This window comes from Somniosus microcephalus, chromosome 9 (genome assembly GCF_052327205.1).
Source record: "Somniosus microcephalus isolate GS21.2 chromosome 9, FLI_Smic_1.0, whole genome shotgun sequence".
NCBI classification, from domain to species: domain Eukaryota; kingdom Metazoa; phylum Chordata; class Chondrichthyes; order Squaliformes; family Somniosidae; genus Somniosus; species Somniosus microcephalus.
This window is the reverse complement of record NC_140995.1, coordinates 60,301,761-60,318,464: the sequence shown is the minus strand read 5'-3', so window position 1 is coordinate 60,318,464 and position 16,704 is coordinate 60,301,761. Positions and strand designations below refer to the sequence as shown.

Sequence of the window (16,704 nt, the reverse complement as noted above, 5' to 3'; positions counted from 1 at the left end):
TTACAAGGTAAGTAGTGAATTAATTAAAATTAAAACATTTTTTTCACAGGTATATTATTTTAAAATACTTTAAAGCAAGTTAAGTTTATTTTTAGCCCCGTTAGAAAATAAAATTATTTTTTTCAAAAATTTAAATTATTGTTTAAAAGTTATTTCATTTAATTTATAGTTTATTTAAAAAATGTGATTAAAAAAAAAATTATTTGAAGATTTAGTGATGTTTTGTAAGAAGAAGAGGCCCGTAGTATTTCTAAGTTTGACAGCACTTCCTGTCAGACTTATGAATGGAGCATTCCTTGCTCCGATTGGCTCCCCATGGCCCACGTGATCCCAGGGGACGCTTCGAACGAACTGCGCCCCTGGGATACACAAACACTGCGCGCTGGCAGCTGGACCAGGCCCCGGATTGGAATTCCACGGGGGCCCATAGCTCAACTGCCGGCGCGCAAGGTAAGTGCAGGTCGGGGACTTGCACCCGCGGGAGCCCCCGGCCCGAATTTCTGGGCCAATATATACACTCTCCGCTCCACCCAAAACCATGTGATCTCCTGGGAGAGGCAAAAAAGAAAAACCCAGGCCAGTTTGGGGGATAAAAATCTGGGAAATTCCTCTCTGACCCCCCCTCCCACCCCTTCATGGCGATCAAAACTAGTCCATGAGACTATCCCTACCCTAGCTTCCAAAGGGCTGTACCTCCCAACTTAACTGCGTAGCTTCAAATTACACAAAAGTCAGAAATCCTGATTTTGCCCCAATTAGCCAGCAGCAACAGAGAGAGATGGCAGAGCAAGTAAACGCCATCAGAGGTATCTGAGCAGGTGGACGCCATGAGAGGTATCTGAGCATGAGCAGGTGGACGCCATCAGAGGTATCTGAGCGGGTGGACGCCATCAGAGGTATCTGAGCGGGTGGACGCCATCAGAGGGAGCATGAGCGGGTGGACGCCATCAGAGGGAGCATGAGCGGGTGGACGCCATCAGAGGGAGCATGAGCGGGTGGACGCCATCAGAGGGAGCATGAGCGGGTGGACGCCATCAGAGGGAGCATGAGCGGGTGGACGCCATCAGAGGGAGCATGAGCGGGTGGACGCCATCAGAGGTATCTGAGCGGGTGGACGCCATCAGAGGTATCTGAGCGGGTGGACGCCATCAGAGGTATCTGAGCGGGTGGACGCCATCAGAGGTATCTGAGCGGGTGGACGCCATCAGAGGTATCTGAGCGGGTGGACGCCATCAGAGGTATCTGAGCGGGTGGACGCCATCAGAGGTATCTGAGCGGGTGGACGCCATCAGAGGTATCTGAGCGGGTGGACGCCATCAGAGGTATCTGAGCGGGTGGACGCCATCAGAGGTATCTGAGCGGGTGGACGCCATCAGAGGTATCTGAGCGGGTGGACGCCATCAGAGGTATCTGAGCGGGTGGACGCCATCAGAGGTATCTGAGCGGGTGGACGCCATCAGAGGTATCTGAGCGGGTGGACGCCATCAGAGGTATCTGAGCGGGTGGACGCCATCAGAGGTATCTGAGCGGGTGGACGCCATCAGAGGTATCTGAGCGGGTGGACGCCATCAGAGGTATCTGAGCGGGTGGACGCCATCAGAGGTATCTGAGCGGGTGGACGCCATCAGAGGTATCTGAGCGGGTGGACGCCATCAGAGGTATCTGAGCGGGTGGACGCCATCAGAGGTATCTGAGCGGGTGGACGCCATCAGAGGTATCTGAGCGGGTGGACGCCATCAGAGGTATCTGAGCGGGTGGACGCCATCAGAGGTATCTGAGCGGGTGGACGCCATCAGAGGTATCTGAGCGGGTCGACGCCATCAGAGGTATCTGAGCGGGTCGACGCCATCAGAGGTATCTGAGCGGGTGGACGCCATCAGAGGTATCTGAGCAGGTCGACCGCATCAGAGGTATCTGAGCAGGTGGACGCCATCAGAGGTATCTGAGCAGGTCGACGCCATCAGAGGAATCTGAGCAGGTCGACGCCATCAGAGGTATCTGAGCAGGTGAATGCCATCAGTATTATTCCCAGGACCTGGCTGCAGTGCAGGAAGAAATTTAATGACCTCACCAGGAGTACCAAGGTAAGACTCTTCACATATCCCTTATGCGCCACACATACCTGCACCACCCTACTATAGCCCCAGCACTGGCAATCCTTCCCTCCTCCGCTTCCCGTGCCTCTCCTCCAATCACAATGGGACACTTCGCTCCATCCCCTTCTGCTGACACACACCTCACAACTTCCCCCGCTTGACCACACCAGCTTCTTCTTCATCTCAGCAGGCTGCCTCACACATCTTCAAAACCCTTCAGTAGGGCACACACTAACCCATTGCCACATTTCCTGCAGGAGAAGCTGACACACAACAGAAGGGAGAGAAGAGAATGGTCCTGCTAAATTGCAAACTGATTCCAATGTAGGAGGCAGCTATCGAGAGAGAGGATGCAGCATTGAGATGGTCAGGCTGGAGGCCAGGTACAGCACGGTATTTGGGCATCTTCCTTTAGGCATCAGCCATGTCTTCAGTGGTAGCACTTGCACCTCTGAGTTAGAAGGTTGTGGGTTCAAGCCCCACTCCAGAGACTTGAGCACAAAATCCAGGCTGACACTCCCATGATTGTTCAGAATATATAGCAAAGGATGAAAAAGCACTGAAATGAGTGAAGCATGTATTTTGTGTGATATGTACAAGTGCAGTTATTGAAGAGGGCAGTGCAGTAGATGGGAACAATTAATTATTTAAAAGCCTTGAGTGTAGCACACTAGAATAGCACTCTCCATGAATGGTACTTGTAGGAGGCACAGGACAGGACATGACATTTGAAGCTTGACTTGAGATTGTATTCAACAGAATCTGAGATCAAAACCGTGTCAGAAGGGACTCCAAAAAGAGTCTCACCATCAGCAACCCCATTAAAAGTTTTTTAAAAAGTTTACAAACTATCTGATCTCCTCCGGTGTTGCTCGTGGACAAAAATGAAAATAAAATGTGTCTCTGTTGCTCTGACTGCTGCAATTCTCATCTCAAACTCTTCTCATCCGTCTCTTCCTCTCCCACTCTGAATGTTCGCACACACTTTGGTTTTGTTCTTTGTCCGACTCTTTCTCCCCATATAAATAACATTCATAGACACTCCCATACCACCACATTAGTTGCCTCCTCAAAAAATTCAACTAAGTTCACTAGACATGACTCACCCTTTACTAATCCACACTGACTCTCTTTGATCAGGTTATATTTGTTCAAATGCTCAGTCACTCTAGCCCTTATAGCATTGTTAATTTCTCCACAACAAACGTTAGACTAATAGGCCTATAAATTTCCTAGTTTATCTTTCCTACCCTTCTTAAATAATGGAGTGACATTGGCAATTTTCCAATCCAAGGGAAATTGTTAAAAGTGGGATTCCCGACCTGATCCCTCCTCCAACCCGCCCACTTCCGGTTTTAACGGAGGCGGGATGAGGGGCGGGCGACCAACCTGCTCCCATGGGGCGGAACATTAATTTAAATATTATAATTAGGCTGGAAGCCTATTTTTTAAGCTCCATTTTGTTTTTAACTGCAGATGGACAGGTTTCACACAATTCGTGAAACCCGGCAATTAAAGCAAGACGGGGACCGCTGCATCCAGGAGGTAAGTGCCTTTATACCTACCTTCTGGATCCACGGTCCCCGCCTAGCCCACCCTCCGCAGCCTTCGATCACCCCCCCAAATGATGATGCTGAGGTCAACCACAACCCTCCGGTGGCTGGCCCCGATCTTCTCTTTCCCCCACTCACCGACCATCTGCCCGATCCTTTCCCCGACTCCTGATCCCCAGTCCTCTCCCGATGCTCTGCCTGGCCCCCAGTTCTCTCTTCCCCCCTCTCCCTCGATCCTCTGCCCAGCCCCCGATCCTCTCCCCGATCCCCAGTCCCCTCTCCCGCCGATCCTCTGCCTGGCCCCCGATCCTCTCTTCCCCTTCCCTTCCCACCCCCCCCCAGATTCTTTTAACGGCCCTGCCCTCACGCAACCCCTCCCTCCTTTCACTGTCCATTCAAAGGCCTACCCACCTGCAGCCAGCCTTTCAATCTGGCTGGCTGTGGGCGGGAAACTGAGGCCTCACATGCAAATCAGGCCCTGCTCTCTCCCCACCCCCCCCGCCCCACGATCCCTCTTCCCACCCCCTCCCCCCGATCCCGTTCTCTCTCCCCTGATCTTCGCTCCCTCTGATCCTCTGCCCGGCCCCCGATCCTCTCTTCCCCCCCCCCCGATCCCCAGTCCTTTCCTCCCGATCCTTTGCCCGGCCCCCGATCCTCTCTTCCCCCCCCCCCCCCGATCCCCAGTCCCCTCTCCCTCCGATCCTCTGCCCAGGGGATCGGGGGGAAAGAGAGGATCGGGGGCCGGGCAGAGGATCGGAGGGAGAGAAGATCTGGGGAGAGAGAACGGGATTGGGGGGAGGGGGAAAGAGGGATCGGTGGGGGGGGGGGGGGGGAAAGAGGGATCGGTCGAGGGAGGGGGGGGGGGGGGGGAAAGAGAGGATCGGGGGCCGGGCAGAGGATCGGGGGAGAGGGGACTGGGGGGAGGGGGGGGAAGAGAGTTGGCGGGGTCGGTGGTAAATCCGGCCTCCTGGGTTTCTCGACCACAATGGAGCCCCCCGCCCCAAACCCGCCTTCCTCCAGAAAATTCCGGCCTATGACTAGAGCATCAACAATTTCATAGAATCATACAATGGTTACAGCACAGAAGGAGGCCATTCGACCTGTCGAGCCAGTGCCGGCTTACTGCAAGAGCACTTAAGCTAGTCCCACTCCCCCGCCCATTCCCCATAGCCCTGCAATTTTTTTCCCTTCGGGTACTTATCCAATTCCCTTTTGAAAGCCGTGATTGAATCTGCCTCCACCACCCTTTCAGGCAGTGCATTCCAGATCCTAACCACTCGCTGCGTAAAAAAGATTTTCCTCATGTCGCCTTTGGCTCTTTTGTCAATCACCTTAAATCTGTGTTCTCTGGCTCTCGACCCTTCCGCCAATGGGAACAGTTTCCCTCTATCTACTCTGTCTAGGCCCCTCATGATTTTGAATACTTCTATCAAATTGCCTCTCAACCTTCTCTGATCTAAGGAGAACAACCCCAGCTTCTCTAGTCTAGCCACATAACTGAAGTTCCTCATCTTTGGAATCATTCTCATAAATCTTTTTGCACCCTCTCGAAGGCCTTCACATCCTTCCTAAAGTGCGATGCCCAGAATTGGACACAGTACTCCAGTTGAGGCCGAACCAGTGTTTTATAAAGGTTCATCATAACTTCCTTGCTTTTGTACTCTGTACCTTTATTTATGAAGCCCAGTATCCCGTAAGCTTTTTTTAACTGCTTTCTCAACCTGCCCTGCCACCTTCAACGATTTGTGCACATATACCCCCAGGTCTCTGTTGATGCACCACCTTTAGAATTGTACCCTTTAGTTTATATTGCCTCTCATTCTTCCTACCAAATGTATCACTTCGCACTTTTCTGCGTTAAATTTCATCTGCTACATGTCCGCCCATTTCACCAGCCTGTCTATGTCTTCTTGAAGTCTATCTATTTCCTTCTCACTGTTCACTATACTTCCAAGTTTTGTGTCATCTGCAAATTTTGAAATTGTACCTTGCACTCCCAAGTCCAAGTCCAGTGGTCCTAGTACCGACCCCTGGGGAACACCACTGTATACCTTCCTCCAGTCTGAAAAACAACCATTCACCACTACTCTCTGTTTCCTGTCACTTAGCCAATTCTGTATCCATGCTGCCACTGTTCCTTTTATTCCACGGGCTTCAACTTTGCTGGTAAGCCTATTATGTGGCACTTTATCAAATGCCTTTTGGAAATCCATATACACATCAACCACATTGCCCTCATCAACCCCCTGTTACTTCATTAAAACACTCAATCAAATTAGTTAAACATGAAATAAAAACAGAAAATGCTGGAGATACTCAGCAGGTCAGGCAGCATCTGTGAAGAGAGAAACAGAGTTAACATTTCAGGTCGATGACCTGTCGTCAGAACAGCACCTCATCTTTCGATTAGGCACTTTACAGCCTTCTGGACTCAACATAAGAGTTCAACAATTTCAGATGATAACCTCGGCCCCTATCATATATATATTTGTTATCCACACTTTTTGTCTGTCTTTTTTTCTTCTCTCCCACATGGCAGCCGTCTTTCATTCTGCCAGCGCAATTTACACTTCATCTAGAGCCATCCTTTGTTTCTTAACCTGTCCCATAACCTGTCCCATTACCATCTCCTTTTTCCTTGAATATCTTTTAATGTCTCTTAACCTCTCCTGCCTTTTATCCTATCACAGACCTTCCCTGTTGTTCTTTCATCCCCTCTCCCAGTCCCTACACTTGCTTAAAAATCTGTTCCATTTCCTGCTTTTTTCCAGTTCTGACGAAAGATCATCAACCTGAAACGTTAACTCTGTTTCTCTCTTCACCAATGCTGCCTGACCTGCTGAGTATCTCCAGCATTTTCTGTTTTTATTTCAGATTTCCAGCATCTGCAGTATTTTCTTTTTGTATTAGTTAAACATGATTTGCCTTTAACAAATCCATGCTGGTGTTCCTTAATTAATCCATACTTGTCCAAGTGACTGTTAACTTTGTCCCGGATTATCAGTTCTAAAAGCTTCCCCACTACCGAGGTTAAACTGACTGGCCTGTAGTTGCTGGGTTTATCCTTACACCCTTTTTTGAACAAGAGTGTAACATTTGCAATTCTCCTGTCCTCTGGCACCACCCCTGTATCTAAGGAGGATTGGAAGATTATGGCTAGTACCTCTGCAATTTCCTCCTTAGCCTCCCTCAGCATCTTAGGATGCATCCCATCCAGTCCTGGTGACTTATCAACTTTAAGTGCAGACAGTACTGCTGTCACCTACTTCTTTTAATACTGTGGGGTGAAATCCAAAAGGTCCTGGAGATTTGTCTAGCTTGTTAGATTCAGTATTTCCTCCCCTCGATTTATTTTTAGTTTTCCTTATATCTCTGGTACTTGATCCTTATATCTCTGGTACTTGATCCTCATCCTCTGTGAAGACTAATACAAAGGGTCCATAGAGAGGGCACAGATTTAAGGTGATTGGCAAATGAACCAGAGGCGACATGAGGAAAACCTTTTTTTTACGCACCGAGTGGTTAGGATTTGGAATGCACTACCTGATCGGGTGGTGAATACAGATTCAATAGTAGCTTTCAAAAAGGGAATTGGATAAATACTTGGGAGAAAAAATTGCAGGGATATGGGGAAAGAGTAGGGGAGTGGGACTAACTAGATTGCTCTTTGAAAGAGCTGGCGCAGACTCGATGACTGTGCTGTACAATCTATGAAAGTAAGTATTTAGCAAGTCTGCCATTTCCTGATTTTCAATTAAGATATCACCTGCGCCTATTCTTAAGGGGCCACATTACTCTTAGTCATCCTCTTTCATTTAATACACTTGTAAAACCCTTTAGTGTTCTCCTTGACATCCCTCGCAAGCTTTTTCTCGTATTCCCTTTTTGCAGCTCCTACTACTTTCTTTGCAACCCTTTGCTGCTCTTTATATCTCTCCCAGTCTGTGGGATCTCTACTGCTCTTTGTAGTTGCGTAAGGCCTTTCTTTTAGTTTTATACTATCTCTTGTTGATCAAGGTTATTTTATTACACAATTAGATCTCTTGCCCTTTAGGGATATGTACAGGTCTTTTATTCTACCAAATACTTCTTTGAACACCTCCCACTGTTCATCTGTAGTTTTATCTGTTAATAGTTCTGCCCAGTCTTGTCATCAATTTCTGCATCATCCCTCCAATATCAGTCTTACCTAAATTTAAAACCTTGGTTTGTGACTCACCCTTCTCCCTCACAAACCTAATATCGAATTCTATCATATTATGGTCACGGTTAGCTAGGTGTTCCCTTACCGTTAGACTAATTCAGGCTCATTACTCATCGCTAAATCTATAATGGCCTGTTCTCTTGTTGGTTCAAGAACATATTGTTCCAGAAAACAGTCTCAAATTTGATTATTTCCCCTGTCATTTCCGATCGACTGACTGCTTTGTTTCCCTTCCAGTGCCTGTACACGGGCAGCTTTCCCCAGTAAATAGCCGCAATCTGCTCTATGTCAGCCTGTGATCAAAATTCTGTGCCTGTGAGGACAGATTGGGGAGGAAGCGAGAGAACAAGACTGAATCTGACAAACGGTCTCCACTGTCGCTTGAACCAGAAGTCATTCTGGATTTTCTGCTGTCAGTGCGCCACAGCCCCCAGTGCAGCAGGATTGGCTGGGTCTGTGTGGTGAGCCGAGTGTCTGGCTGACCCACAGCCACAGTTGAATAGCTGGTGCTGCCGGAGCCAGTGTTTAATCTGCTGCGGGAGCAGACACACCGTGTCCTGAGGTAGTTTCACACTCCCCAGCAGTGCTGCCCCATTCACATTACTGCACTGTCACTGTGTGGCGCGTGCGGGTGGTGCGCGGGGGCGATCGTGGAGTGGAAAGGTCCCAAAGAGGCTTGATGGACGACTTTCACCCTATGGCTATCTATCCATCACCCCCATCGGAAGCAGTAAACATTTCTTACTGAGCTTTGCACCACAAATATAGAACGGAGATAGGTTTTTGTTCTCATGTGTGACTACTAAATAGAATTTATTACACAATCATTCAAGTAATTAGCGACATCTCTTCTACCAGAACCTGTCCTCAGTCCAGCAGGAATCACTCACTCTTCCAGGGTGCAAAATTCTCTTCTCTTAGGCAGTCCCTCGGAACCGAGGATGACTTGCTTCCACATCAAAAATAAGTTCTCAGGTGACTGATGAGTCCAATGCGGGACCTACAGTCACAGGTGGGGCAGACGGTGGTTGAAGGGGTGGGTGTGTGGGGTGCTTGGGTTGACGTGCGCTCCTTGCGCTAAGCTTCCGCTTGCTCCCGGCGAAGAGACTCAAGGTGTTCTGTGCCTTCCCGGATGCTCCTCCTCCACTTTATGTGGTCTTGGGCCAGGGATTCCCAGGTGTCGGTGGGGATGTTACACTTTTTCAAGGAGGCTTCGAGGGTGTCCTTGAAGCGTTTCCTCTGCCCACCTGGGGCTCTCTTGCCGTGTCGGAGTTCCGAGTAGAGCGCTTATTTTGGGAGTCTCGTATCGGGCATGCGGACAATGTGACCCGATTAATGTGCAAAATTAATGCACTGCTCACAAACACAGAATCCAAATTACAATAAAATGTGCTCCCGTAACTTTGAAGTCTGACGCAATCTCTACTGCACCCGTGAGGTAGATAGCAGAGCATGGCAGGGCGGCAGCAGATGGTGAGAAGGGGAGGATTACATTGGTAATCCCACTCAGATTATAGGCAGCCCGTATACGAAGAGCCGACTCTGGTAGGATGGGGGTTTCTTCCCGAGACTGGGGTTAAAGTACTTAAACCATAGCAGTGTAGGGGGCGATTGACCCTGCACAGTGTCTCTGACCCCTGTACTGTATCTGACCTGAGAATGCCTGGTCCTGATGATGGGGAAAAGGTCTATGTCAAACCTTAGTAAGACCATAGTTGGAGTTGTGTGCGCAGTTTTGGGACCCACACTATGGGAAGGATATTGAAGCAATAAAGTGAGTTTAGTGCGGATTCACTGGGATGCTGCCTGGTATGAGGGAATACAAATACAGGAAACTCTCTGTTAACCGGCAAAATTCAGGAGTAGGTTCAGGTAAGTTTTACTTCATATTAGTGACAGTTCCTGGATCTGTGGCTGTGTTACTGGGGTTCGTGCACTTGTTGCTAAGCAACAGGGACGCTTGGTCTGTGGCCGGAGTTCCTGTATATGTTGCTAAGCAACAGGGAAGCCTGGATTTATTGCTGTGTATGGAGCTCTTGTACCTTCTAAACTATACCTCTCTGTAATCCGGACTTTTTGATAAACCGGCACCACGCCGGTCCCGTTGGTGCCAGATAATAAAAAGTTTCCTGTACAAGGAAAGACAAGGAAAAAATTGGAGCTGTTTTAGGATAGAGATTACAGGGTGATTTGATGGAGGGGTGTAAAGTTATAAAGAGATGGGACAGAATAGATAGAAACAGACGGTTTCCAGTGATTTATGGAGTCTAGAACATGGGGACCTAGATACAAGATTAAATATATAAGATTTAGGACAGAGAGCAGGAGAAACTTATTACAGAGGGTTGTGAGGCTGTGGAATGCACTACTGGAGTTAATGACTGATACAAAGACCATGCCAACATTAAGAAAAAGACTTAACATTTTCTCTTGACTCTCCTTTTCCTTTCCAGACAATGGTATCAAAGGCAATTGCGTCCAATTCTGAGAACCACACTTTAGGAAGGGTGTCAAGGCCTTGGCGAGGGTGCAGAGGAGATTTACTAGAATGGTACCAGGGATGATGTTATGTGAAGAGACTGGAGAAGCTGGGATTGTTCCCCTTAGAGCAGAGAAGGTTAAGGGGAGATTTAATAGAGATGCTCACAATTATGAACGGTTTTGATAAGAGTAAATAAGGAGAAACGGTTTCCAGTGGCAGAATGGTCAGTAACCAGAGGACACAGATTTGAGGTAATTGGCAAAAGAACCAGAGGTTATGATGATCTGGAATGCATTGCCTGAAAGGGTGGTGGAAGCAGATTCAATAGTTACTTTCAAAAGGGAATTAGATATATACTTCAAAAATAAATATTTGCAGGGCTATGGGAAAGAGCAGGGGAGTGGGACTAATTGAACAGCTCTTTCAGAGAGCCTGCACAGGCACGATGGGCTGAATGGCCTCCTTCTGTGCTGCAAGATTCTATGATTCTAAAAATAAAACAGTGGAGACAATTCACAGATATATCTGGGCACAAGAAAACTGCCTTTCTCCGCAATCACTTCCTTCACTGGCATAATGACACACACGCCTTTATGAGAACTGCGTTATATTTAGTCAAATGCAAATAGCGCTGGGCTATAATCAGCAACAAAAACCCACAAATTAGTCTAATCTGCTCTCCTTCTCTCCCGTTAGAGCTATAATATCCTTTACACTGCTGTTTATGAAAGTACAATGAGATCGCCATCATCTCTCAATGTGCAGTGTGCTCACTACCGGTCTCCTTGGCCTTTTATAATTTACGGAGCAGCCGGTTCCTCGATGATACCACTTTCAGAATGTAATGACAGTACAAATACAAATTTGTAATCGGGTTAATGAACCCGCGCAACAGATGTCATTGCTGGATGTTGGAAGCAGTGTTCCCAAGTGCACTCAGACCAACTGCTTTCACATGATCATGATGCAGGGCAGCCCAGCAGGGGCACTCATTCCAATCTCGCACACACTGAGGCATTCAGGACACTCACCCATGTACAGCATTAAGTTTAATTGTCTTGTGCTGTGCTGCAGATGAAAACAAATGTTTGTTTGGTGTTAGAACCCAGTATAAAGCTGCGGGAATGTTGTAAAAAACCCAATGGCTTGTCTAATGACCCCCACCTGGTCTGCTCCACATGACTCCAGTTCTGCCCTATGTAGTTGATTCTTAATGCACTCAGGGCTGCCAGGGATGGACAGTAAGTGCTGTCTTGCCAGTGTCGCCCATCTCCCAAGGACAAATTAAAAACAGTGCGTTAGAAGTGCTATAAACAAGTAGTGGAAACGTATGGAGCATTGTATACAAGGCATTATAACAGTAAAACAAAGCAAATGATGAGTTATTGTACAGGAGTGTTAGAACCTAACAAAAGAGGGTGTTTTGTGGTCTGGACAGGTCTGTTATAATCCACCAGAGACGTCTATGTCACAAGCTGCTTCTTCACACAAAGGGCAGTGAAAATCTGGAAAACTCCCCCAAAAAGCTGCTGAGGCCGGGGGTCAATTGGAGCTTTCAAAACTGAGATGGATAGATTTTTGTTCGGCAAGAGTATCAAGAGTTACGGAACACAAGACAGGTAGATGGAGTTAAGAAAGAAATCAGCCATGATCTAATTGAATGGTGAAACAGGTTTGAGGGGCTGAATGGCCTCCTCCTGTTCATGAGCTATGAAAGAGCACTCTTTTGTTTATCACTCACTCCCCCTGCCCCAACTTCCAAAAGCACGTCACCAAACAAAGATTTAAATTATACATGTGGTTGATAAACATTGTACGTAATAATAAAGTAACAATAAGTTGCGTTTTGGAGTGTGTTACAGGCCGTGCTTAAATCATCATCCAAATTCTTTACACCTTTCTTTTATTCTCTACTAATTGCACAGATCAATGCTCCTTCAACTAGAACTACTTGTAGACAAAGAATTAATAAAACACACTACAACTAAAGTTTGTGCTGGAAAGCGAGAGAGCAAGCTTTACACAGATCTGAAATCCCTGTTATTTTTGAACCGTTAGTTATATCAAATGTGCCAGTAGTCCATTTCGCGGACTGAATGTGGCCATTACCTGAAATTACTGCAATTTTGGACGACCCGTGCTCTTCCTGAGCAATCCGTTCAGCCTCCTCCATTAAAAGCATTCCAAAACCCTGGAAAACATGGAAAATCAACAAGGCTGAGGAACAAAAGCAGAAACTCTAGATAAGCAAGAACTGAACTAGGAGAGCTTGGAATCATAGAATCTTACAGCATAGGAGACCATTCAGCCCATCGCACCTGTGCCAACTCTCTGAAGGAAATATCCACTTAGTCCCAGTTCTCCAGTCCTTTCCCAACACCCTTTTACATTTTTATTTTACAAACATTTATCCACTCCCTTTTAAAAGCTATTCTGGATTCTACATCCCCCACTGTTTCTGGCCGGAGATTCCATGTCCGCACAAACACAGTGGATCTCTCATGGTATCTGCTCATACTAAATCAGCAGATTCCTCATTTCGAACGACAGGATACCTTGTTTTAAATGCAGGGTGTATTTTAGTTAGGATAAAAGGCTCTTCATAATGCAACATCCGACACCAAATCATTGCCATTTTAATCCTACAGTGCAACTCAAGTCAGTTTCTTTACTCACCAGCCCTTTCATTACAATCAATAACTTGCATTTGTATAGTGTTGTTAATGTAAATAAACATCCCAAGGTGTTTCACAAATGGGAATGGACAATGAAACCAGTGCAATTGGAGTACTTTTGAAGTGCAGTCACTGCTGTAATATGGGAAGTGTGGCAGCCTGTGCACAAATTGTCTGCCACATTTCCCACATTACAACAGTGATTGCACTTCAAATGTACTGGAGGTTGTGAAAGATCGCTTTATGAATGCAAGATCTTTCTTTATTTTTTTCAAGAGACGCAAGAGATGGCGAGGTACGCAAGTTACTTAACGGGATACAGAAAGTAGATCCATAACAATACTTTTACAAAACAGCAGGATTAGATGGAACATCCTCAGGGCTGTGAAAAGCAGGTGTCGAACCGATGCCAGGGAGTATTTTTCTAGAGTTATCAACAGCTGAAACTGGTTGTCAGGAAGGGTGGTTGAGGCCAGGATATTGGACTCATTTAATAAACTATTAGATGATGTAATGGGAGACAGAAGGGATGAAGTCAAATGAACTGATCTGATTGTGTGTGCACACCTCTGTCCCTAGTGGAGAAGAGGGAACAATGGAACACAGGAACAGCAGTAGAGCAGTCAGGGAACGTGTCAAAGTCCTTGGTGGAACAGGGCAACCAATCGGAGACTCATCCCCACTTTGTAACCATCGAAATCCTAATTTCAAAACACTGAAATCCACATTACAGGCTCCAATGTACTTGAATGCAACACATATAGAACACACCACATCCCACAGCTTAACCTGATACAAGGGTTATGAGTAATGCGAGAATTATATTTTATTATTTCTTTCATATCTTCACAAAAGTTAAAAAAGTGAATGGATTGTTTTAACTAAAAACTATTGATATAAACAAATGACAGTTGAGTGAAAGTATTTTCCTTTATACACACAGGAAGGGTCTTCCCAGAGTTGGCACTGATCACTGGCTGATTTACTTTTTGTTAAATGTTACCACCAGCAGTAAATATACCCAATGAGGTCAGTGAGTTAAATGGAAAAGATTCACACCTGTGCAATTCTGACTGGACTTGTTAAGCCCCATGTACAGCTGCCTTGCATTAACAGATTATTTTTTATATTCAGTAACAGACGGAGGTTAGAAAGTTGGCCAAATATAACAAGCATACTTTAAAAAGGTGGACAACAGGCAGATGTTAGGTTTGAATTTTTATGAGTCAGTCAGCAATGCAAGAGCTGACTTCATGTGTCCTGTCTGCCCTATCAACTAACAATTAGACATCAGAGGGAGAAATGTAACAAAAAGATTTGAGACAGTTTGCAAACATTTTCTAGAGTGAGATATACAAAAACATGCTACCTTTCTGAATCTGAATGAATGAGGTGTGGTCAGTCCACCTTGTACTCTGTCTGCCCATTGGTTTTCCTAAAATGTCAATGCCACTGCCTGCCTCAATAACTGGGCGGTCACTGTTAGTTGCTGTACTTTAACCTTGTGTGGAAAAAAGTTTGTGCACAAGCAGGTCGGAGCTCTGTGGCCATGGAAGTATTTCATCAGGATTCCAAAGGCATGAGATTAAAACTTGTGAGGGGACCAGAACTAGGGGCTATGACTATAAGATAGTCACTAATAAATTCAATAGGGAATTCAGGAGAAACTTCTATACGCAGAGAGTAGGCTACCACAGGGAGTAGTTAAGGTGAATAGTATAGATGCAATTAAAGGGAAGCTGCATAAATACATGAGGGAGAAAGGAATAGAAGGATATGCTAATAGGGTGAGATAAAGTAGGGTGGGAGGAGGTTTGTGTGGAGGATAAACGCTGGCACAGATCAGTTGGGCTGAATGGCCTGTTTCTGTGCTGTAAATTTTATGTAGCTTCAGAATGATGACGCTTTTACAAGGTGTAAAGCAGTCTGTATTACAGATAGGGGCTTTTCAGTGCCTCTTAGCATCATGGTAAATGGGGCCCTCCATTGGCCTGCGATCGATCCTCAGGTGGGATAGATGGTTGACCATTTCACTGTCACAGTAAAACTCCCAGCATTCAGTAGAGGGTCAACAAATGGAGGTTAAAATTAATGACCACTTTCTGCAACAGCAATCTTTATGGAAAGATACCCGTGTTGGTACACAGTCCTGTGCAATTAAAATGCTCAAATTCTTGATCCTTACCTGATGCTGGAACTTGGACGGATCCCGTGCGCTAACAGGTACCACACTGCCATATACATGGAGCTCTCGCACGATAGAGACTCCTCCCTTTAACTCCGCTCTGAAAGTTTCCTCTGAGCACTTCCGCAGGCGGAGTAACCCGATCAGAATGTCCTGCTCGGGATCTTCATAGGACAAGAACGTTTCCCAGCCGTCATTCGCGACATAGTCTCTCCTCACCAGTTCCACCTGAGAAATTAACCACACACTCAGACCACTCCATTACTGGGGCAGGTTATTACATTAACTACACACTCAGAGCCACCCCGCCCCCCCCCCAATTACAGGGGCAGGTTATTGTAATGATCAGTAACCTGTCATTCTGGAATGGTACACTAGGTGGTGCTGTATGTATATAAGAGTGGGCTACCCACGATGCACCAGGCTACCCACAAGGCAGCAGTCAAGATGGAGGTCTCTACAGATACTGTACCTAGTCCACATGTGCTCAATAAAGTGTCTAGCAAAAGCTAGCTGTTCTTAATAAAAACAACTAGTTATCGGCCCTGAAATTAGGATCGGGAGCTTGCCGCGCGTGCAAGCCCCCGATGTGCACTCACCCTGCGCGCCGACATCTGAAGCCCGGGCCTGCTTGCATTTCCTGTCACTGGCCTGGTTCAGATGTCGGCGCGATGTGCTTACCTGATCCAGCGGCGTAGTTAGTGCGATGTGCCGGCTGGGATCAGGTGAGCACTGCGCAGCCAATCAGGGGAGGGGAAACTCATTCATGAGTTTGACAGTAAGAACTGTCAAACTCATGAAAAGTATGGGCTGCCAAAACACTACTTAAACTTTAAATAAAATTTTAAAAAACATCCCACTGATTATATTAACTATAAATAAGTTTTTAAAAATGTTTTAAACAATTAATCAATTTTTTGAAAAAAATAAATTTTAAAAAAATAGGGTCTAAAACTAAACTTACCTTACTGTAAATTCTTTAAAAATAATAAACCTGTGGAAAAATTTTTCTAAATTGTACTAAAAGCCCACTTACCTGTAAAACTAAGTACAGGTAGACTATCCGTTATCCGAACTTCCAAAAACCTCTAAAAACCGAAAGTTTTTTCGTTCAGCGTAAGTCGTGCACACGATATGACCAGAGTGGCGCACGACTTACGCTGAGCAGGGCAGAGGGTCACAGAGTTCCCTCCTGGGTAGGAGATTGCAGGCCAAGCCGGGCAGTGTGAAGGAGGTACCGGGAGAGTGAACCCAACAATACAGCGGCCGGTCCGATAGCTGCAGCAGCCCGTCCGATATTCTTTTCTCCCCCCCGACCCGACCGATATTCTTTTCTCCCCCCACCCCGACCCGACCCGTCCGATATTCTTTTCTCCCGACCCGACCCGCGGCCCGTCCGATATTCTTTTCTCCCCCCTGACCTCGGACCCCCCCTGACCCCGGACCCCCACCAGACCCCCCCCCCGACAAGGATTTTGGCAAAATGAGACTTTTGATAGCTTTGTGACT

At 46.5% G+C, this 16,704-nt stretch overlaps 1 protein-coding gene across 1 annotated transcript in view; it reads right to left on the bottom strand.

The window, feature by feature from the left end:
* Nucleotides 1–16,704, bottom strand: part of elp3 (elongator acetyltransferase complex subunit 3) — a 157,986-nt gene that overhangs the window by 64,086 nt on the left and 77,196 nt on the right. The window contains exons 13-14 of the mRNA XM_085996640.1: nt 15,196–15,423; nt 12,445–12,526 (exon numbers count right to left, since the gene is read on the bottom strand). Coding sequence (XP_085852766.1) covers nt 12,445–12,526; nt 15,196–15,423 — 310 coding nt within the window. The remainder of the gene's footprint in view (nt 1–12,444; nt 12,527–15,195; nt 15,424–16,704) is intronic.